This window comes from Ictalurus furcatus, chromosome 15 (genome assembly GCF_023375685.1).
Source record: "Ictalurus furcatus strain D&B chromosome 15, Billie_1.0, whole genome shotgun sequence".
NCBI lineage: Eukaryota > Metazoa > Chordata > Actinopteri > Siluriformes > Ictaluridae > Ictalurus > Ictalurus furcatus.
Window position 1 is genome coordinate 16,311,465 of NC_071269.1, and position 23,223 is coordinate 16,334,687.

The following is a 23,223-nucleotide window of genomic DNA, read 5'->3' on the forward strand; positions in this document are numbered from 1 at the left end:
AGTTTATTGCTCTGGACACATCTGCAGTCCTCATGCCTCCCTGCAGCAGGGCTATGGCATGTTCACGCAGGCAAGCAGGCACCTAGGCATCTTTCTTCTGGTGTTTTTCAGAGTCAGTAGAAGGGTCTCTTTAGTGTCCTAAGTTATTGTAATTGTGACCTTAATTCTCTACTGTCTCTAAACTGTTCCTGTCTTAAGGACTGTTCTACAGGTACATGTGCAATAATTGTTTATGGTTCATTGAACAAGCATGAAAGGCATTGTTTAAACCCTTTCCAATAAAGATCTGTAAAGGTTATCTGGATTTTACAAAATTATCTTCTTTAAAATACAGTCTCCTGAAAGAAGGGACATTTTTTATGAGTATTGTTTCTTTGTTGATTTGTGAACCTACCATATAGAGAACATAAACAAAAACTAATTAAAGAAAATTATTTATTATCTAACAGAAGATCTGCAGGTGGTGGTTTATAATATCTTATTATCTGGACAAGACTATTATAATGTATTATAATGTATTATAATGTAGGAACTGATGTTAGACAAATAACAATGTTAAATGTTAGACAAATAAAAATGTTAGACAAATTATTTTTCGGCAGTAGACAAGAAAAAACTGCTTGCATATAAAAAATAGTGATGTAATAAACTTATTCAGGCATGGGCTGTCTCACTTGGTTTCGGGTCCTAAACCGCAAGGAATTCTGGGAGTTGACCCTCCGGAGCAATGGCTGTCTTTTTAGCTAGGTTATTTATATCTTTATATTTATTATGTTTTGCTGCCGCTGTTTTCGAAGACCAAGTGGGAAAATTTGATTGGTAAGTACATATGGTCAACGCGTGGATGTTGCTGGTGCTTTTGAAACTCTTATTTGTATTTTGCTGGAGACCGATTAAATTACCGGTGCTTCAAACAAGCTAATTGCTAGCTGGCTAATGAGTATGAGGCGTTATTTTTCCTACCCGCAAATCAAAATATTTCCGCCTACGTCTTCTTGATTGAAAAGGAGTTCTGCTCTGCTGATTGGTGAGAATGTAACGTGAGTGTGGGCGGTTAGCCAATCATAGTGCAGGAGGCGGGATTTGCCATGAAACGGGTGGGAGAAATATAGGTGCGCGTGTGAGTTACGATCTGCTACAATAATATTGAATCCCTTAACGTCATGTCCCGGTGTGGTTTACATCCCAAACTGCGCGTGCTCGTCCGGTGATAATGACATGTCAGGAGTAGATGTGGGTGTAAACATGTTTCTTTGGGGTGTGTTTCTGCTAACAGAGGGATGTTCCGATGTCATTTTTACGTTTACGATACGATACCCGATACTGACATCCAACTGTGTGCAAGCTTCTTCTGATCCGTGTCGTATCAGTCAGCATCACATAAATTTCCGGCACAAAATATGTCAGTGGATTGGATTAGGAAAGCAGTCTCTCATACCTGATCCAGTGTTTCAGTGCAGTATTATCTTGTAAGTTTAAGTGTGCTTTACAGATCAGAGATTCATTACTGAGTATCAGTAGCATCAGGAAGAACATGTCTTAACAACTTGTTAAATTATTTTTTTTTGTACTCGTCTTTTAGGAGACAGCAGTTTGTTGGTGAGGTGCGTTTCGCACTCTTTGATAGTCATTCCCAAGCATCTAAAAAGCTCCTGGTTGCAACAGAAAAGAATGTTTTTGCCTCACTCAATTCCAGAACCGGAGAGCTTTGTAAGTATTCTTCCACATGTGTACAAAGCAAAAATATTTGAAGTTTTGCAGCTTTTAGTACAAATATGTTAGTCTTGAGGTTATCTATAAGCAGTCGTGGAAATGCCAGAGATACACTGGGGGACTTTTTGTTGTTTTATTTTTGTTTGTTTTCTCTGATGATTTTTTCCGACTGGAGTGTAATGTAAATATATACAGTTGCAATCAAAATTATTCCACCACCATGCTTGACTGTGGAGAGACTGTTCTTTCTTCATTCTTCTTTCTCCAGATATACCGCTGATCCATCGTGCCGAAAAGTTTCGTTGCGCCACAAAACAGAATCCCAAAACTTTTCTTGTGCTTTTCGGGTCAGTAGTGCTGTATGTCTTGGAATTCTAGCATGGAAACCTTCTGCATTAAGTACCCACCATACTATGCTCATTGAAACCTCAGTGCCTGTTGCCACCAAGTCTTGCTTCAGGTCTTTTGCAGTCACTCGAGGGTTTATCATAACCTGCCTTCTCAGAAATCTGGGTGCAGCCGTCGATAGCTTCCTTTTCTGCTCCGTTAATTTTCTGCCCCTAGCCAGTTCAGGTATTTCATGTGTTCCAGCTCAAGCACACCTGGTGCAACTAATGAAGCCCTTGATAAGTTGCATCAGGTGTGCTTGAGACAACACCTGTTTTGCATATTTGTGCTGTTGTGAGGGATTCTGTTCAGGGGGCTAAATAATTCAGAAACTGGAGAAATCATTTGCATTTGCAAAAAGTTGCATTTTCAGTTGAATTTGGGGAAAATGCTTGAAACGATTTGTTGTTATTTCAATTTCTTTTGCTTTATTTGTTCATTACAAACAGCTGAAAGTCTGTAAATTTTGACACTAAACCTGATTTGCAACCGGGGATGAATAATTTTGATTGCAACTGTATAAATCAGTTTAATTAATATATTTTCCAAATATAACTTGAAGTGCTAATGTGCTGTAAGATTCTTAAATGAGATCAGTGTGGAATGATGATTCGTCAGTGTTGTCACTCAAACCATGTTGCTGATTGCAGTGTGGAGACATGTGGACAAGTCAGGACCAGACGGACACATAGATATGCTTCTGGTTCATGGGCAAGGTAACGGTGAATATATATGAGTCATGTCATTTAGAAAACCCTCCTGGTGCATGCACTGTTTTAATGCTTTATTTACTCTCTCATAGATGCTGTAGTTGTTGTTGGGAATGGACGTCTTCTGCGTTCCTGGGAGAGCACCATCGGTGGCCTAAATTGGGAGACAGTGCTCGATACTGGAAGGTTGGATTCTAGTGAACATTCAGATTGTAGTTGCACTGCTCCAAATCAGACACAGAGTAACAGTGTGTCTTTTCCACTTTAGCTTTCAGTCTGCTGCCTTTGTTGGAGTGCAGGACCTGGTGAAGTACGTAGGAGTGCTTAAGAAATCTGCCGTCTCTCTGCATTACCTCTCTAATGGCCATCAGAAATGGGTGGAAAATCTCCCAGACAGGTAAAACCAAGGCTTGTTTATTTAGCATCACTGATAGAAGATTCATATTAATTTGTTTATAACCAGTTCACTAATTTCAAGAGCTTATGTAGGCCTACATTATTATGATTATTGTTCTGTCAGGAAGAGATTTATTTATTTATTTATTTATTAAATTCTCAAATGGTTTTGCATCCTGCAGTGACGCTGTTGAGTATCAGATGGTTTATTCTGGAGGACATGGACCGCTCATCATTCTGGGTGTGGTCCCCAACTCTCATATAGTTATTGTTGAATATAACCTTGAAGATGGAGAAATCATGAAACAGGTAAAGTGTTGATTATGACTCATAGTGACTCACTATATTTTCAGGTGAAACAGGTTCAGTATTTGTTTTGTTGACCATGAAAGATGACAGGATATTATTAGTAATAATGATTTTTCTTCTGGCGGCTGCATACGCACTGGCAATGTGCTATATATGTACTGTATGATGTGTCATGACATGTTGTATATCGAAAGGCGTTTAGAAGTGTTTAAAATTCATTGTGCTTTGCAAATTCTGTGATGTTATAGAAATGAATCGTGACCATTCAAACAGGGACATGAACTAATACAGTCCATTTTAATTTAAGGTTGCCTTGAGTATGATATTTTGCATCCCCCTTGCGTACTGGGTTAAAAAAACATCATTGCATGTACATTTAATTGTTTTTTCCTATCAACATCATGACATCATGGTCTGAATATTACAGCACCTGAGATTAGGAGTTATGCTTAGTATGCTCAAATGTTTGGATCCAGGTGCTCTGGTCAAATGTTCCAATTGACCTAGTTTATGACTAATTATGTTTTTAATACATGTTTGAGTTCAGAAGCTTTCACACAAAAATTGTTAAAGGTAAGAAAAGATATCAAAACCACAATTGAATGACAAATGGTAAGAAACACAGAGACAAAGTGGAAAGTTGCCTGACTTTCAAAAATCCATAATCTTTAGCAAGAGAAAATCTGAAAAGTCATTGGAGGCAAGTGGAATGTAACATATTTCAAATATTATGATTTTTACTATTAATATCCTAACATGCACATATTGACCATTTTGTTACTTGGCTTGTGCACACTGTAAAACACACAGTCTCATCAGTTTCATCATTTCACAGTAATGGTTTCTAAACTTTTGCAGTTAACTTGACATATGGCTTTTGGCTTAAGAGTGCTTGTTTTGTTTTACTGTATAATTTTTATTTGCTGTTATTTTCCTTACATCATCATCAGAGTACTGTCAGAACGTCTGTGTGAAATCCTCTTGCCTTTTTTTTTGTTCTCAGAAATCAGTAGATGCTCCATGGGCGAGCAGCTTACAATCCAGCTGTGTGGTGGTCGGTCCTGGAATGCTTTTATGTGTTGACCCGAGCACAGAGTCCATGTACACCTTGCCACTGCGATCTGAGGAACAGCCGAAAGTGACCCAGATTCCACTCCAGGTGTCACTTTTATTTCCCACAGATCTCATCTTTACTCTGTTGTTTTTGTTATTTTTTGTTCTGTGTGGAGAATGTTATGGTGTTTCTCTTTCCAGACCGTGGGCCTAGAGGTGGCTTCAGGCTTTCAGCCGCGTTTGATCTCCACTCAGCCTCACCCTGCTCGTTCTCCTGTACCTGAATTCTTCCTGCAGCTTGCGCCAGATCATCACGCCCTGCTGCAGCTTAACGATGGCACTGTTACTCTTCTTAGAGATTTTAACCCAGTGTGTTGAATACATTTGAATTATGTTCATATTTATTTAATTAATACTCAGTACAACTGCTCTCGGGTAACGTGTGCATTTAATTTTCTTTCTTTTAGTCATACCTGGTTGCTTTTGCAAATACTGGGGAAAAGACAGTCGCTGCTGTTATGTCGCCAAAAAACGAAACGGTGAGTATAGAGCCGAGAAGTGTAGAGGCTAATTTTAAAGGGGATCTATTATGCCCCTTTTTACAAGATGTAATAGATGTCTCAGGTGTCCCCAGAATGTGTCTGAACTTTCAGCACAAATATCCCATGGATCATTTATTATACAATGCTGTAAATGCCCCTTTTTGGGTGGAAGCTGCTTCCCACCCGCTTTCCAGAAGAGAGCTGTGCCTTTACAGCTCCTGCTTCGGCTACTACGGCAACAACAAATCAGGAGAACCAGTATGACTGACACTGTAAATACCGGTGTTCAACCCTATATGTATGAACCAGAGTCGGACACAGATGAAGGAGAGACTCCGGCAGAAGTAATAACTGTGAGAATGGTAACTTTAGCCGCATTAGCCGTGGAATTTGCTAACGAGCACATTCGTAAGGCGACTTGCAAGCATTCGCAAAATATAAAGCACAATACTTGCGTCTTCTGGATATGAAGCTGGATCACAAACAGTTGGTACTGATCCATGCATGAGAATCAACTTTTCAGCAAATCCTGCTTTGTATTGACCCTCGTTCACACAGCAGTCTGGCGGAAAATGATTTGAGCAAACTCATATGAATTTAGCACATTTCCTTACATGAAGACTCTTATGTTCATTTTTACAGCCAACAACGAAATGCCTACGAAGCTTACAAAGCTGAGACATTCTTCTTATCGCAGAGAAAATGGCGGACTGTGTGCGGCTCACTCGGGAGGATCTATGCTAATAGGGCAGAGTCTGTCACTAGTCGTGGGCGGGGCCTGTACCAATATGGAGAAAAAACACTAACGACCCATTTTGAGACACTGTTTATGATTTATGGGGCATATAAAAAAACGAGTGGGTGGATTTGTACCATTATAGGGTGGTTGTGTACACACACTGCCGACACACGCTTATGTTCAAACACCATGTCAAAGTGGATTTTGCATGATAGGTCCTCTTTAAAGTAACAATTACTGTAATATGTTTTTATATCTATTTCAAGGCATGCACAATCAACCTGTTCAGTGCTGATGCAGGACGGAGGCTCCTTGATACCTCTGTCACCTATATGCTGGATCCTAATGGAGGAAAGCCAAATAAGGTACTTGTTTCCAAATGGCGTATATGACTAAGAATATAAATATTGGACCGCAGAGCTAAGCGAATTTAAATTATTCTTCCAGTTGTACATCAACGCCTTCCTGAAGAAAGATGACTCTGTGGGCTACAGGGTGATTGTACAAACTGAAGATCTTGCTCTGACTTTCCTACAGCAACCTGGTATGTATGCATGGAAGCTCTATACATGGGATGGTGAAGTGATATATTTCACCCAGTATTATAGTTTTGTCATCAATACCTTTTTAAGTTCAAGTCATGTTGACAGCAGAAATTCTATAATACGAATAAAAATTAACTACGGGGTGGTGTGATGAGGCCTGACATGAAGCAGAGTTGCTGCTCCCACCCCAATATTGATTATTTTCCTATTACAGTACATACCGAAGTGTTTTCTTCGTCGTACACCACAGAAATCTGCCAGCGATTACAACGATTTGTATCAGTTACTGAAAGATGTCATACTTGAGAACCATTTATAGTTGTTAAACATAATGTTGAGGGACATCTGAAGTTAGTTCCTGTTAATTGGAACACTTATATAGTGCTTTTATCCAAAGAGCTTTACACTGTGTCTCACTCACCCATTCACACACACACACCAATGGTAGCAGAGCTGCCATGCAAGACACTAACTTGCCATCGGGAGCAACTTAGGGTTCAGTGTCTTGCCCAAGGACACTTCGGCATGTGGAGTCATGCAGGCCGGCAATCGAACCGCCAACCCTACGATTAGTGGACAACCTGCTCTACCAACTGAGCCACAGCCGCCCCACAGCCGGCCCTGTTATCACTTATGTTGTAGAAGCAATACAACAACAAAACACAGCTAAGTTACTAAGAAACTGAAAAGCACAAAGTAATCTGTCCTACATTGCAAAAAACATCTTGGCAAGTGGAAATACCTTGCATATAGTTATGTGTATAGTATTCCTACAGTGATGTGGAAAAATAAGTACACTCTGGAAATTGTTGGTTTTTCTGACATATTTTGGACAAGCAAACATTCGATCCTCTTTGAAACAGTGCCTATTAATAAAGCTGTTACAAAATTGACGTGTAGTAATTTTCATAATTTAAATGAACAAAAAAAAAAAACAGATCAGTCACATGGAAAAAGTAAGTATTCAACTTAACCTCAAATCCATTGAGATTCAGATATAAAGAGTTCTGTAAAGCCTTTAGAAAAAAGGTTGTGGATGCCTATGAGTCTGGCAAAGGATTTAAAAAGATCTCCAAATTATTTTAAATGCATCAGTCCACTGTAAGGGAAATCGTCTACAAATTCAAGTTCAGCCCAAGAGCAGACCATCTGATGCAAAAAGAGGTCTCCAAGAACCCTAAAATTTAATCACAGGATCTGCTAGTAAGTCTTGCAACTGTTTGTATTAAAGTGCATGCGTCTACAATCGGACAAAGATTGCACAAATTTGACCTGCATGTGAGGCGTGCCAGGAAAAAGCCTTTGCAAGACTACAGTTTGCCAATGAGCATATAGGCAAAGAGCAGGTCTTTTGGAATAATGTGCTCGGGACAGACGAACCAAAGATCGAGTTGTTTGGCCACAGTAACAGCAGACATGTCTTTGGTCTGCACCAAACAGCTTTTCAGGAGAAGCACCTCATACCAGCTGTGTAGCATGGTGGTGGAAATTTTATTATTTTGGGTTGCTTCACTTCCTCAGGGATTGGAGAGCTTGCATTCATTGATTCAACTATGATTTCTGCATCATATCAAAGAGTACTTGAAGATAAAGTGAGGCCATCTGTCTGAAAGTTGACGTTGAATCCACCAAGAAATGGCTCAAAAAGAAGAAATGGAGGGTTATGGAATGGCCTAGTCAAAGCCCAGATTTGAATCCCATTGAAATGATTGGGGGGGGTTTTGAAACGGGCCATACGTGCAAGAAAATCCTCAAACATCTTGTAACTGAAAAAATATTGCATGGAAGAGTGCAAAACAGTCATTTGTACCCATGAATCCAAGACCATGCCATACACACGCACAAGTTCTGAGGGTGATTAGGGTCCATCAGTGCCCTACTATCTGTTTGGTTGTTTGTAATCGCACCACATTTTCCTTTAGAACATTTAAAGAAACATTGGTCCTTTACGCCTATAAATTTGTGATGTATATAACTGTGATATAGGCCAGATTAATTTTCCAATCAATAGAGGTTGTACCCTCACTTAAATAAAAATGTAAAAATAAGTCGAACACATTTCCAATGTACAGGTCGGGTCGTGTGGACCAGAGAGGAGGCCCTCGCTGATGTGGTTACTATGGAGATGGTGGACTTGCCGCTTACTGGAACACAAGCAGAACTGGAGGGTGAATTTGGAAAGAAAGCTGGTAATGTTTAATGTGACTGTTATAATGATCAATTTCTTAACATTTTTATCCTCTTTGTTCCAGTGAATGTGATTTGGGTGGGTGTATTTCAGAATGTTTGTTTGTGCGCTCTACTAATATAACTGTACCTTTCCTGTTTCACTTACTCAAAAAGTTGCTATAATAACTTGTAAAGCTTAAAAGTTTGTATGTTTTATACTTTGCTTTGAAGGGTATTTTGAAGTTCATAATGCAGCCTTTTACTCACACTGCTTATCCTCACTAAAGCACTAATCTGTCATCTGTCCAGTGCACTCTTGATTTTTCTTGTGCTGTATATTTCTTTCCTTTTGCTCTATCATTCTGCTGCACTTGGATCCAGCTATTCAAGGTAATTTGCTTCTGCTTTTTTTTTTAACAGTGTGCAATTCATGTGTCTTTATGATTGTCCATGTTTGCTAAACGTTAATTGCTGTGTGATTCTGACTAGCTAAAAAAATTTTTAAATAATTTTTTTGTCTGTTTGATAATTGAAGCATGTTAAAGTATTCTTGGCAGTATTTCAAACTTCAAGTGACACAGGCAGAATTAAAAAGTCAGATTGTCTTAGTTTGCGAACACTGCGTTACTGTGATGTTTGCAGATGGGCTTTTAGCCATGGTTTTAAAGCGACTCTCGTCACAGCTCATCCTTCTGCAGGCCTGGGTTGGCCATCTGTGGAAACTCTTCTACGACGCCCGAAAGCCTCGCAGCCACGTAAAGAACGAAGTTACTATTGAAACCTTGTCTCGGGACGAGTTCAACCTGCAGAAGATGATGGTGATGGTGACTGCGTCAGGGAAGGTATGATGCTCATGAGTGTTTAGGAGGGAACTTTTTTGCGTAATAATTTGTTTACATAGCGTTTGACGTTGCATAGTTGTGTCAGAGATGAGTTTCTTTATAGCCTGTTATCTTAAAAGATAAAGATTAAATGAAATGAAAGTTATATTTTACTGAACTAAAACTTTGTGCCCCCCCCCCCCCCCCCCCCAGCTATTTGGCATTGACAGTAAGTCTGGAACCATTATGTGGAAGCAGTACTTGGAGAATGTCAAGCCCAACTCGGTTTTCAAACTGATGGTGCAGAGGACAACTGCTCATTTTCCTCATCCCCCTCAATGCTCTTTATTCATTAAGGATAAGGTAGGTGGCCATACTCTTTAAAATATGTTAATTATCTATAGCACATTTGGGTTAATTTATGCATGCTTTATGAACTTGATGTTTAATTAAAGCAGATTCATATCAGTAAAGAAATAATTTAAATTGCGAGGGGGAGTCCAAATAAAATGTACATGTGTGGCAATCTCTTACACATATTCTTATATTTACATCCATACTTTGACACCTCAGCTTTAAGAAACTATTAATATATTTGTATTATTTTTTAATATTGCCTAGGCTATAAATAGTCTAAAACCTTGCTAGCTAAGTGCGATTTTTATTACACAGTGAATGTCACGTTGTTCGATGGCTGTGTGACATAGCAAAACGGACATAACCCTAATCTGTTTAGTTTGTAATCCAATACCAGCTATCTAAATAACTAAATACTGTATAGTTGTAAACGTAAAAGCTTCCCAATGTGAAGGGTTTTCCTACAGAAGCCCTAAGTGGCCATGCATTATTATTATTTTTTTTCTTTCTTGTTTTCTCATTATCACGACTTAATTTTCTCGTGATAACGACTTAACAAAATGCTGTTTTCTCATTTTAATGTGAATGGGACTGGTGTTCATCAATATCATAAATTTTAATCATTGCACGCTGTAGATGGACTTTATCTCTGCATCGAGAGAGGGGACATAGAGCTATTTCAGCTTGAGTGAGTCCCTGATCAAAGGAAAAATTAATCCGTTCATCTATGATAATGCAGTATTGCACTAAGCTTTTGCTGCCTCAGAACAATAAAACATGTAATGTCAAGTACACAGAAAAATTTTATCGTGATCATGAGAAAAAACAACTTTTGGTATGTTGAGATCACGAGAAAACAAGAAAGAAAAGAATATTGCATGGCCTCTTAGGGCTTCCATATTTTCCCAGGCCACCACATAAATATTCCAAACTTGCCACTACTACAGTCTAAAATTTTACTACTACTAAAATTTTAGCATCCCAACCCTGTTCCTGTCCATTTTTCCAGAATTCTTACACTCTGTAGTATCCATCAATAAGAGCAATGGTGTCAAGCTAAAGACCCATGGGCTAAATGCAGCCCACTTCAATTTATTCAGTGTGCAAAGAAAAATAAAAAAAATCAGCATGTATGAAATGTGATGTTGAAAGACCCCATAGTATACTGCATTTTACATGTATAGTATTTATTGGTGAAATATAATCCAAATCCTAAAATGCATCACCAGTTAAATCTACCCCCTACCCCCCAAAGTCACCAGTGTAGCTATCCACAAGGATGTCAAAAAAGAAAAGTTGATGTAAAGTAAATATATAAAATCGTATAATATATTATATTGCAAATGCAGCACAAAGTGCTAAACAAAGCTTAATTATAAAGACCAATTTTCTGGTAGACAACATTAGTGCTACATCAACAGATTTTTTTTTTTTTTTTTTAACAGTTAAGTAAATATAATCTGATAACCTCTTGGCTAATATTGATGTGTTTTCAGTGCAGAAATGTTACTATTGGTCTGTCTTTGATTTTTTTGTAGGACACAGGCCTGGGAAGCCTCCATGTCTTCAATCCTATCTTTGGTAAGAAGAGCCATATCGGTGTTCCAGCTTTGTCCAGACCCATCCTTCAGTCCCTGCTGCTGCCCATAATGGATCAGGACTATTCCAAAGTCCTTCTTCTGATCGATGATCAGTATAAGGTCAGCCTTATTGCATCTGTCGAATGGCGTTTCTCTCTGAAATAGATTTTTAAATAACACGAACCTGTCTGTTTATTCTGCAGGTCACAGCTTTCCCGTCCACTAAGAACGTCTTGCAGCAGCTGCAGGAGATGGCGTCTTCCATTTTCTTCTACCTGGTGGACACCAGTCAGGGCAGACTATCTGGTTTCCGCCTACTTAAGGATCTGTCAACTGAGCTGATCTGGGAGGTGGTGATCCCCACTGAGGTGCAGAAAATAGTAGAAGTGAAAGGCAAGCGTGCTAACGAGCATGTCCACTCCCAGGGCCGGGTCATGGGGGACCGCAGTGTGCTTTATAAGGTATTCCTGAGCTCATTATCAAGTGCTGTAAATACAAAATCTTGGGCCTAGTCCACACAAACTTGGGTGAATTCTTATCCATAAATGAAAATGGTGGAAATGACAGGAAGGTCATGGATCAGACGATCAGACACCCATTGCACATGTTCAGTATTCTATAAAAAAGAAAAAATAATAATTTTCACATTTTATTTGGGACAGGAAACTGTTAAGAAACAGACTGCAAACACTAGTGTGCATAAAACATAAAAAATTCTGTGTTCAAATCTACCTTTTAGACTAGGCCTTAATCATGTCTAACCTCAAAAACTCTTGATAGTGTGTGTGTGTGTGTGTGTGTGTGTGTGTGTGTGTGTGTGTGTGTGTGTGTGTGTGTGTGTGTGTGTGTGTGTACAATAATGATTAACAATTTTCTTCTCACTTATTGGACATTTCAATATCTTTCCCTCTAGTATCTAAATCCCAACCTGCTTGCAGTGGTAACTGAAAGCACAGACACCCACCAGGAGCGTAGTTTTGTTGGGATTTTCCTGATCGATGGTGTGACTGGCCGTATTGTCCATGAAGCTGTGCAGAGGAAGGCACGAGGACCTGTTCACTTCGTGCACTCCGAGAACTGGGTAGTGGTGAGTACACGGGCTACAGTACATCCTTTTGTTGTTGTTGTAGTAAATCTAAAATCCAGTGTAGAGGTCGACCGATTGATCGGTTTTGCCAATTAAGGCAATTAATTAACTGTCTGCAAAAATCCACACAGATTTTAAACAGTTTCCGGGTTTTTCCCGGTTGTCTTGTCCTTTGAAGCTAATTAATATGCCCTAGTTAAAAAATGTTTCCTGCCAACAGAGAAACCTTGTTTCTTGTACGTAGTGCAGCAGGCGGCAGGATTCGGATCAAGAGAGCAGCGCAGCATAGCATGGAGGTGCTTTGTGCCACTGAGAAGTGTATGATCCAGCTGGAGTGCATTACATTTAAAGAAACATTTAAAAAAAAAAAAAACCTTTTCATTTGATCATCTGTTTTTTGAAACGTCAGTAAGGAGTTTATTTCTCTGGTGGTCGAATGTTTAGGAATTCTTTTTGTCCACAGGGTAACTGTGAATGATCTGATGAACTGATCTGCAATGTGCTTAACCAGGTAGTCTAGTGACTTGTCCAACCTGGCATTCTTTAATGCGCTCTGCTGTGCTTTATGCTTGTTTTCTCCTCTAGTATGCGTACTGGAACACAAAGTCTAGGAGGAATGAGTTCTCTGTGCTTGAGCTCTTTGAGGGAATGGAGCTATATAACAGCACAGTGTTTAGTTCTTTGGATAGACCTCAACTACCTCAGGTTCTGCAGCAATCCTACATATTCCCCTCTCCTATAAGCACTCTAGAGGCCACGCTTACTGAGAAAGGCATAACCAGTCGTCACCTACTTGGTCAGTTCAGCTCCCTTTAATGTAAATGTGAACTACAGAGAACTTCTCAATGAGATGTGAAGTGTAAGAACCATTTCTGATGTTGCTGTTTTTTATTATTGTTATTCAGTGGGACTCCCATCAGGAAACATCCTCTCTTTACCAAAGATGTTTCTGGACCCAAGGAGACCAGAAGTGGCCTCAGAACAGAGCCGGTGAGCATTGAACTGTTGACGGTGTCCTAGAGCGATTGTTTAGTTAATCAGACTGCTAATTGCTAATAACTTTGTTGCAATTGAATTCCCCCCCCCCCCCCCCCAGAGAGGAAAATCTAATACCATATTCGCCTGAAATGCCGATACGCACTGAGTGGTTTATTAACTACAACCAAACTGTGTCAAGAGTGAGGGGTATCTACACTGCCCCATCTGGCCTGGAGTCTACATGCCTGGTGAGTATCTTATCTTAATTAATATGACTGTGTGTATAATAAAGAAACCAATCAAAATGTCTTTGTTCTTGTTCATTTGAAATGATGTTTGATTAATTTCATCTTTAACATGCTTAGTCATCATGGGTACGTATTATACAGTGGACTGCAGAAGTCTGTGTACCATCATAACAAAAATAAATACATTTTATATATCAGCGAGACATAGTTTTAGGTTTCACAAATGTTCCTTCATTACAAGAAGTAACAATAATGATTATATACAGTTGAGGTCATAAGTTTACATAGGCCTTGCAGAATCTGCAAAATGTTAACTTTTTTTTTTTTTTAATGAGAGGGATGTCCAAGGATAACTGAGGGACTATTACAAAAGGTGCAAACATTCACTGATGCTCAAGAAGGCAGCACGGTACATTAAGAGCCAGGGGGGTGTAAACTTTTGAACAGGATGATCTGTGTAAATTATTGTCTTCTAGGGAAAAATGAAAATATCTTGGGTAACTTCTGAAAGGATCTTTTAAGCAAGAAAGATCTTTTAAACAAAAATCATAACCATTTACACCGATTATCCTTAATGTATCGTGTTGCTTTTTTGAGAATCATATTTGTACCTTTTCTCTAGTTTTAAGTCCCTCCGTTGTCCCCAGTGTGAAAAGATGGATCTCAATGTCATATCGCCACTGTTGGAAAGGGCTCAAATATGAAAAAAGAATGTGCAGGACCTGAAGGATTTTTCTGAAGAACAGTAGGTAGTTTAACTACTCAGGACAAACAAGGGATTCATGAACAACTATCACAAAATATAAACACAGTCGTTGATCATCCACGTAACAACACACAGTTTTAATAATCAAGCTTATGTAAACTTTTGAACTGGTTCATTTGTGTAAATTCAGTTATTATTGTGTCTTGTGGACTAGATGTAAACATCTGTTATGTGAGCTGGCTTATTCAGGGCAGTACTAAATAAAAAAAAAAATGCTTTAAAAAAAAATGTTTTATTTATAAATCCTCTTATTATTCTTTTTAAACATTTTGTTGATTCTGCAAGGCGTGTGTAAAACTTATGACCTGAACTGTACTAATGTGGGAAAACCTAAATTATTTAATGCAGAAGTTTGCATCCTCCTTTCTGACTGTATCAGTAGTCTATAATAGCTTGTATATTCATCCTTTGCATTTATAACTGCCTCCAACTGCCTGGTGTCATCTCTTTACTATCCTTTGGGAAGTTTTTGAGATGTAATTTTTCTCTGTTGCCTTTGCCTTCTGGTTTTGGATTACACCCACATCTCGTGTTTTAAACGTCTAGGAATACTTTGTGTTGATTTGGGAGATCATTTCTATTTTACAATTAATTAAAACTGTAGGGATGCAAACTTTTGGTTAGGGGATGCCTCTTCAGGTTATTTCCGTTTTAATTCAAGTACCAATCTCAATTCTGTACCATTACCACAACTTGAAAGTTTTTCTTCTTTTCCTTCTGTAGGTGGTTGCATATGGTCTTGATATTTACCAGACCAGAGTTTACCCTTCCAAACAATTTGATGTCCTTAAGGATGATTATGATTATGTACTGATCAGCAGTGTACTCCTCGGGCTATTCTTCGCTACCATGATCAGCAAGCGGCTGGCAGAAGTCAAATTGCTTAATCGTGCATGGCGATAAAACTCATCTATTGTGCCTGGCAGTTGCACTCTTCCCATTTAAGATATGGGATTGACACACTGATCACAGTAGACCAGCTGATGCCCTTATTAGACTGCAAGATTACAGTGAGCGGTGTGAAGGACAACTGTTCAGGCAGTGTTTTTTGTTTGTTTTTTTTTTTTAATAAAGAAAACTTACTGTCTGTAATGCAAGAAAGGTATGCATAGTGTTTCCCCACTCCATTAAGCAGTTCATTCTTAAATTATTTATTGTAAACTTATGGTAGACCCACTATCTGTTTTTAGGAATGAATTCTCTATAGGATGTACACATTTCCACTGAACATTAATGCAAATTAATTTATATAATGGTTGTGTGCATGCTAACGTTGGACAATTTACATGAATGATGCCTCTTAACAAATAAAAATTTGCTTTAATATAAAATTGATATCGTTAACAAGTAGCCTACATGTTTTTGATGTAAAACTACATACTAATTCTGGTTTTTAATTCTATGACCTGAGCCTACCTTTAAACTGATGGTCAACTACTGTATAATTTTTATTAATGGGTGGGGGTATAAATACAGGGGAATTGCCAATCCTTTGTATGAGAGTGTGAAAGAATTAATTAAAGTTGGAATTTTGAGGTAGTCAATAAAGTTAAAATGTTTTGCTGTAGGAATGGGAGTATGTTGTGTTTCAAACAAAGATGAACCAACCATCTGTACTAGGTGCAGAGGGTCTAACGTTCCTCTTTCCGCAGGTTTTTTTTTGTTGTTTCTTTTAACTTGGTTTTATGTTGGTACAGTGGTTGCTGCCAAATAGCTCCAGGATCCCCATTTCGGCCCTGAGCTTAGATATCTGTCTATAATGTGAAGCTTTGCATGTTGCCATCCCCCCCCGGGTTCTCTGGTTAACACCTACCTCCCAAAACCATGCTGGTAGGAGGATTGGCTTCACTGAATTCACCCTCAGTGTGAATGTGAATATGGTGCACTGTGATGGACTGATGTCCCATCTAAACTATATTTCTGCTTGAAAATCCCTGATTTTACTATTAACTGCCTCTAGTAGCTGAACCCCGACTACATCATGCATCTCTACCACATTTAATTATATGTAGAGCTAATTAAATCTAAAGAATTTGGGTCAGGGTTTTATATCATGTGAAACCCGTAACTGCAGTGGATCTAAGTACTGTTCTTGGGGCAACACTGACTTGTTTTAGGTGAGATGCACTAGACTAGTTAATTACTATTGTTTTGTTGGGTATCACCACAGCTACCTAATGTTCTCCCATTTTTGGAATCCCCACCAAACAATAGATATTGAATACCAAGAGTACATGTTTTTGTGCTGGATTTAATAAAATTGTTCTTTTATTCCTGCTTTTTTTTTTTTTTTTTTGAATATTTACTTTTATGAATTGTATGTAATTTCCAGAACACAAGTGTCATTTGAAATCCATCCTTACCTGCTGATAATAAAGAAGAGATCTCAAGCACCACCTGACCATTTACTCTTGTTTATTTCATACATACAGCATACACATACGCTCCCCCCCGCCCTTTATATAATTCTTTTACAATTCGTGATTTAGTCCTTTAGTTTTTAAGCACAATTTGTGAGATCCCCTCTACACTGTTGATTAAAGAAAAGGAACCACCATAGAACCACTAATGAGCAGATGTTATTTGGATGGTAGTGTTTTCTCAACACAGCAGTGTCATTGGGGTGTTTTTAAATTTCAGCAGTGCTGCTCCATCTGATCCTCTCATAAGCAGTGTTACCATTTCAGTAAGACTGGTAATTTTCCAATACCCAAATAATATCAGGTCAGTGGTAGTTCTACAGTGGTCGTACTGACAAATTGTAGCCTAATTTATTTGTAATCATAGTTACAAAGTGCGCCTAAATGGTGTGCCCATGACCCTGATGAAAAGCTTAGGCTGACCAACTACCAAGACCCAGGCTGAATTGGTACACCATCTTTGCTAGCTGGTAAGTGCTGGTAGAAAATGAACAGTTTCTGAATGATTTCTATTAATGCACTACATGGCACACAAAAACTACACAACATTAACGCAATTGGAAAAATCTCAGAGTTATAATCTGGCAACAGTGGTCTACAAGCCTGAGCAGCTCGGTCTGTGTTTCGGCAGCTGCTAGCTTGACAGACCAAGCTGGATCTTCCAACCTGTGTGCCATTGGGGTGTGTTTACATCCAAGCAATGCTTCTTCACCTGATATATTCATAGCAGTGCAACTGTTAGAATTAGAATTTAGAATTTTTATGATGGTTCTAGTTGTTTTTTTCAGCAGGGATTTGCCCACCTATAAGAAAATATTAGCTCTCAAACATACCTCATACATACCTCTCAAACAAACATATTGTTTGTTCAGTAACTGAGTAATGTGCACAAATGTTGCCACAGGAGACATAAATGTTTTAATGATATGCAAAAAAAAAACCATAAATAAATAAATGACCACATTAAATTAAAACGGTACTGGCAAAATGTATACATTTTTGAAATATTTATTTGTAATGTTTACATGTGACGTCACATCCTGTTGTTTTGCGTCTGGTGATTAACCTCATTTCCTCCGCTAGCTTCTAATAGAGAAGTCGCAAGATGGCGTCGAGTGGAGGAGATGGAGAACCGGAGTGGACCGCAGCTGTGCGGCCGCTTTTATCCGCGTCGTACACGTCTTTCGAAACAAAAGAGCTACCTCAGCTTGTAGGATCCATCATAAACAGGTCAGCGCGGTGGTTATTTCGTCAAGTTGTGCGTGTCGTCCTACTAATCAGCCTATCTTGGCACGGTGTTTGCGCTAGCTAGCTTGCTAAGCTACCGTAGTAGGTGTTAGCAGTAGCGCTAACAACACTTGTTGCTAAAGCTAGTTAACCTGTATTGGCCTGCGCGTTAAGAAATAGCATAGCATAGCTTAGCTTGCTAGCTAGCAGTACTAAGATTCTGCTTCATCATCAGGCCGCTGCTACTCAGGGCTGTAGCATATAAAACATACCGGCGGCTCTTGCAGCGGTTTTCACTCAGTCCTTTGCGTTTTAGTTTCAAAATAAACGTTAATAGTTTCCCCCACTAAAGTTATATTTTGTCGGTTTGCTCGTGTTTATTTAAATACCCATTGAGTTGTTAGGTAGCTAACTTGCTAACACTTAGACGTTTAGCTTGCTAAAAGTCAGGAGTATGTAAAGGCAAAGGAAAGTTAACACTGTTTCAATCCGCCACATCATCTTAACGTCTCCATGTCTTCTCACGACGGAAAAACCTAAATGCTTTTGAAGGTTGTAATTACCTAAGCAGTTAGATGCAACGCCAGCTAGCAAGTTCATCCAGCTAACCTTGCTAGCCAGATGCAGTTACATAGTTTAATTGTTAGGTAGCGCTTATAAGCTCAAACGTGAAGCTTGAAGGTTTTTATTTAAAAATAGATACTACACTGTCATGACTTAAATGTCGTTTAGTCTGGTTGCAGTCCTGAGTTTAAACTAAGTTTAAACAGAGCTACCTGTCCTGCTGTCAGCTTGTGGAGTCAAAACATTTACCTGACACTGCCTGTGTTTTAGTCAGAGAGCTACATATTAGTGGCTCTTATGTGTGTGTTTTGGTTTTTCAAGTTAAAAATATTTGGTTTTGCTAACATTCATATGTTCTCCAAACCCCAAACACTTCCTGCGTCCCAATTGGCATACTTATACGATGTGCTAAAAGTATGTACTGTATTCGTGAAGGAAAAAGTACATACTTTTGAGTGTGTGGTGAGAGTATGTAAGTACTGGGATATACTAACATGTCGTGTAATGGAAGAGAGCACTGTTACAAACTCCTCACTGTATTTCAGCCTTTCTTCATTCATTATTCCTTATATAATTTATACTGTATCACTTAATTTGGCTTGGTGGTTAAAGGCTCTGTGTTGCTGATGAGAAGGCCGGGAGGCCAAGCTACCACTGTTGGGCCCTTGGGCAAAGCCTTTACCCCTCAACTACTCGGTGTAAATGAGACAAATGTAAGTCGCTCTGGATAAGAGCGTCTGCCAAATGCCGTAAATGTAATTGATGATTTCCTTGATTGATTTTTTTTTTCACAGTTCTTTTACACGTCTCGAACATGCATCCTTGATTTTGGCACTGCAAACGGTCACAAAACTCCTCCTCTATCGCACAAGGAGTTGTGGGCAATATTAGCTGAAAGTGTCCACGGGTCCACACTTGGAAAATCTACCAGAAATCGTAGAAATCCTTTGAGATACTCGTTTCAACACTGCGATTTGGGACACATTAATTCTCATTTGCATACTATTTAGTGCAGGTAGTTTGCTAGTTGGGATGCAGGGGACTGTTTCATAAAGCTTTATGAGCTTTCGATTGTGTTTGTATCTCTTTATACCACAGCGCTGTTGAAGGATTTCAGATGTTGTTGATTAAGTACTGAGTAAAGCAAAGTAGGGCATGTAAGATAATGATAAGTGATGCCTGAAGTGAAACAGAGTTACTGTTGCCACCCTGAAGTTGATTATTTTCCAGTAACTGCATGTCCTGAATTGTTTTATTCCTTTTATATCACAGTGGTTTGCCAACATTGATTATTTTTTTTTACATTTATTAATGCTTGTCATGCTTTCTAACTGTTTAGCTTCATTTACTGTTGTTGAACTTCCTTGAAACAAGTTAGTTCCTGTTTACTGTTTCTCTCTGTCTCTCTCTCTCTCAAAGTTAATTATGACAAATATTGATGGACAAAGCAGAAAGCACTTCTGTTCTGTAGTGGAAAACTTGCAGACTGTTACAAAACACTTACACTGGAGACTCCTTCTGTAAACGTTAAATAATAGCCTCTTTACAGAAAGCTTCAACATATCTACAATATGATTAGCCTTAGATTCTACAGATTGTCCATATATACAGATATACAGGTCTCTGTGAATGAGCTGAGATTTTAGACATGATAATGTATTAGAAAGCAAGTATTAATATAAACCATTCACCCCTCTCCAGTAAACATTTCACCCTGGTCACAGTTGCATTAGATCTGCTGTCTATGCATATGTGTCGTTTACTTGGGGAAGACTGGGCACCAGGATGCACTATGGGAAGAAGGCAAGCCAGCAGAGGCAATTTGATGCTCTGAGCAATGCTCTGCTGGGAAACCTTGGGTTCTGGCATTCATGTGGATGTTGCTTTGACACGTACCACCTACCTAAGCATTGTTGCTGGTCAAGTACACCCTTTCATGGCAACAGTATTCCCTAATGACAGTGGCCTCTTTCAGCAGGATAATGCTCCCAGTCACACTGAAAAATTTTCAGGAATGGTTTGAGGAACATGACAGAGTTCAAAGTGTTGACCAAATTCCCTAAATCTCAATCCAATTGTGCATCTGTGGGATGTGCTGGACAAACATGTCCGATCCATGGAGGCCCTACATCGCAACTTGCAGGACTTAAAGGATCTGCTGCTAATTTCTTGAGATACCACAACACACCTTTTAGAGGTCTTGTGGAGCCCATAGCGTGACGGGTCAGAGCGGGGCTGTTTTGGTGGCACAAGGGGGACCTACATTAGGGATGTCACGAGAACCAATACTTCGGTGCCAACATTCTTAAAACATGACGGTACTTGTTTTTCTGCACTAGCGTTTGAACCGGTTCTAATGGAGGTACCGAGGTTGTAATTCTTCCGGACCTGATGGGGGCAGCAACTACGCGCAAGTGTTTTAGTCGGTCCACAAGTGGTGAAGAAGGACGCCTACAAGCACACGGGAAAAACTACAGAAGATTAGCTTAGTTTAACAAGTTTAACTCCGTCCCGACTCGTTGAGGGGAAAAGAGAGGAAAGCTAGTATCAGTTTCTGGTGTGCAACCGATGCTATCGTTAATTTCAAACAAGGCGAGGAAACACCTGGAATTTGGTGAAGCACCTGAAAGACAGGTCCTATATTATGTTTGTTTGAAGCAGCTGGCATTGTGGCCTTGAAACCAGATAACGTTATGCTCCATGTAATGTTTGCGATAGCCAGTTATTTGTTAAAGACGCTAACACATTGCAATGTTCTAAATTACCTCCAAATGGGCACCATGCATCGGCATTCAGCCCGTGTCCTGTCAGCTAAATGTAGCGTAATGTCACTAATAATTATTCACATGTTCATGTTTTTAATAAATCTTTTTGGCCTGCCACCATATCAGTGAATTTAAACTAATGCTTGCATTCAGAGGATAAGGTGTGTGTGCGTGCGTGTGTGCGTGTGTTTTAGTAGTGCACCTCCACTCATTGTCAGACAGTGTTTGATAATTAAAATACCCCCCCCCTCTCTCTTTGCCAGTATCAGCCAGAGGAGGATGTCCTCCAGGAGAGTTTTTAATTTAATTTTTATTATTTTATTTTTATATCACACCGTGGTATTGACTTTGGTATCGAGTATCGTGTACTTTTGGGGGTATCGGTACCGACTACTAGATTTTGGGTATCGTGACATCCCTAACCTACACAGTATTAGGCAGGTGGTTTAAATGTGTTCTGGCTGATCGGTGTACCTACCAGTATGTTTTTAGGAGGTTGGAGGAAACCAGAGAACATGGAAGAAACCCACAAGCACTTTTGGGTATGCACAGAAACTCAAGCACAGAAACAGTAACCTGAGCTCTTTGAGCCCAGAACTGTGAGGCAGCAAAGGGTCACCCATGTTAATATAACCCCCTCGAGCCAGCACGATCATCAGAGCTGCTGCTGTTGTAGAAAATGAATCAACACAATCAGATTTTATAACTCAACAGAGTCCTGACGGTAGGTCTGGCTCCAAGGTTTATATAAACGTGTATTCTGTAAGTAGATATTTATTGAAAGAGTCTCGGCTCTCAGGGTTTTATAGGAGTCAGTAAGATTTTTACCATGTCAGAGTCTTCAGGGGAGAGGACTTTCGATTTCCTCTTTCTTGGTAATATGCCAAGCTGTCACTTATTGTTTCAAAAGGGAAAATAGAGGCTGGTGAGGTGAGCTATGACACTGTTATAGCTGTTATAATGTAAGCGATATCTACATGGCAAATTGCTGTAGTATAAGAGGAATAAAACACTATTGGACACTAGGGATATTGGAAACATTCGGGTATAATATCGGGTTGCATCATACCACTGTATCATTGATTGTTTTCCTATAACAGCACACCCTGTCGTCTTTTATTCCTTATATAAGCATCTTTTTTTGGGAATGATTTAGAGTGGTTTAAATGGACATCATTATGTCCACATTTGATTAACAGTCACTCGCCAGTTATGTAAAAACAACGTCATTTCTACATCTGTTTGTAATCCTCTTTTTATCCTCCAGTGATCTCCAGCGTGCAAATTCCTCTCCAGCATAAACTCATCATCTTTCATTCAATAATTCATTTCACTTTATCTCTCAGCAGTCTGTTTTTGTTTTCTTTGCTCTTTTAATGGTTCTACCTTCTTCCAACTTTTGCATAGTTGGCAGTATAAGTCATTGGGACTAATCACCATCGTTCATTTTGTACATCCATGGATTACGTATCTCTGAGAAACATGAGAGGAGGCAATTTTGGAGCGTCTTCTTTATCCTCCTCTGCTCTACAGTGCCACTGATGTTAAACGTCACAGTCGTGACTTTTAAAGGTTGCTGTTGTGGACCTGAAAATTGTCAGTCCTGAGGTTTAATCAGTGTGTGTGATATTTCCAGCCTCCAGAGCTGTCTGTATTGCTCTCGACTGTGGAGTTTGACCTCCTCTGGTTCAGTTAAAGCAGAGTGGTTTTGTTTTTAAAGGCCTCTTTTAGTCCCTCTAAACTGCATATAAAGGTTTGTTGTTTTAACTGTTAAAATTTTACAAGGCTACGTATCAACAGTCATCTGTCTAGTTTGACATTCTGTTCTCAGTTTTGTTCTTGCCATT

The 23,223-nt window shown here is 39.2% G+C and overlaps 2 protein-coding genes across 10 annotated transcripts in view; both read left to right on the forward strand.

Moving 5' to 3' along the window:
• The first annotated feature begins 658 nt into the window (after positions 1 to 658).
• Positions 659 to 15,971, forward strand: emc1 (ER membrane protein complex subunit 1). 3 transcript variants are annotated; one of them, XM_053643957.1, is made up of 21 exons: positions 659 to 819; positions 1,583 to 1,710; positions 2,751 to 2,816; positions 2,903 to 2,996; positions 3,079 to 3,207; positions 3,389 to 3,515; positions 4,519 to 4,674; positions 4,770 to 4,937; positions 5,036 to 5,107; positions 6,116 to 6,214; positions 6,297 to 6,393; positions 8,467 to 8,583; positions 9,206 to 9,405; positions 9,598 to 9,747; positions 11,280 to 11,441; positions 11,525 to 11,782; positions 12,235 to 12,408; positions 12,994 to 13,204; positions 13,314 to 13,398; positions 13,505 to 13,634; positions 15,124 to 15,971. In XM_053643957.1, exons 1-21 carry the CDS (start codon positions 728 to 730, stop codon positions 15,301 to 15,303), a joined length of 2,895 nt encoding a protein of 964 aa, XP_053499932.1. In that variant the 5' UTR covers positions 659 to 727; the 3' UTR covers positions 15,304 to 15,971. The 3 variants fall into 3 exon arrangements, with proteins under 3 accessions (XP_053499932.1, XP_053499931.1, XP_053499933.1); XM_053643956.1 differs by lacking the exon at positions 659 to 819 and adding an exon at positions 830 to 1,469; XM_053643958.1 differs by lacking the exons at positions 659 to 819; positions 12,994 to 13,204; positions 13,314 to 13,398; positions 13,505 to 13,634; positions 15,124 to 15,971 and adding exons at positions 830 to 1,469; positions 12,653 to 12,986.
• Positions 15,972 to 17,903: 1,932 nt separating this feature from the next.
• Positions 17,904 to 23,223, forward strand: part of ubr4 (ubiquitin protein ligase E3 component n-recognin 4) — a 57,924-nt gene continuing 52,604 nt past the window's right edge. For all 7 annotated transcript variants that reach the window (XM_053643949.1, XM_053643951.1, XM_053643952.1 and 4 more), the window contains exon 1: positions 17,904 to 18,050. In XM_053643949.1, the coding sequence (XP_053499924.1) occupies positions 17,926 to 18,050 (125 nt within the window). In that variant the 5' untranslated portion in view covers positions 17,904 to 17,925. The remainder of the gene's footprint in view (positions 18,051 to 23,223) is intronic.

Bases quoted from the DNA above. Each gene is read 5' to 3' on its own strand.
- emc1 (XM_053643956.1), top strand. From the start codon at position 1,219: ATGTCAGGAGTAGATGTGGGTGTAAACATGTTTCTTTGGGGTGTGTTT. The intron at 1,711-2,750 runs GTAAGTATTCTT...TGCTGATTGCAG, and splicing joins TTCCAGAACCGGAGAGCTTT to TGTGGAGACATGTGGACAAG. The intron at 8,584-9,205 runs GTAATGTTTAAT...TGATGTTTGCAG, and splicing joins TGAATTTGGAAAGAAAGCTG to ATGGGCTTTTAGCCATGGTT.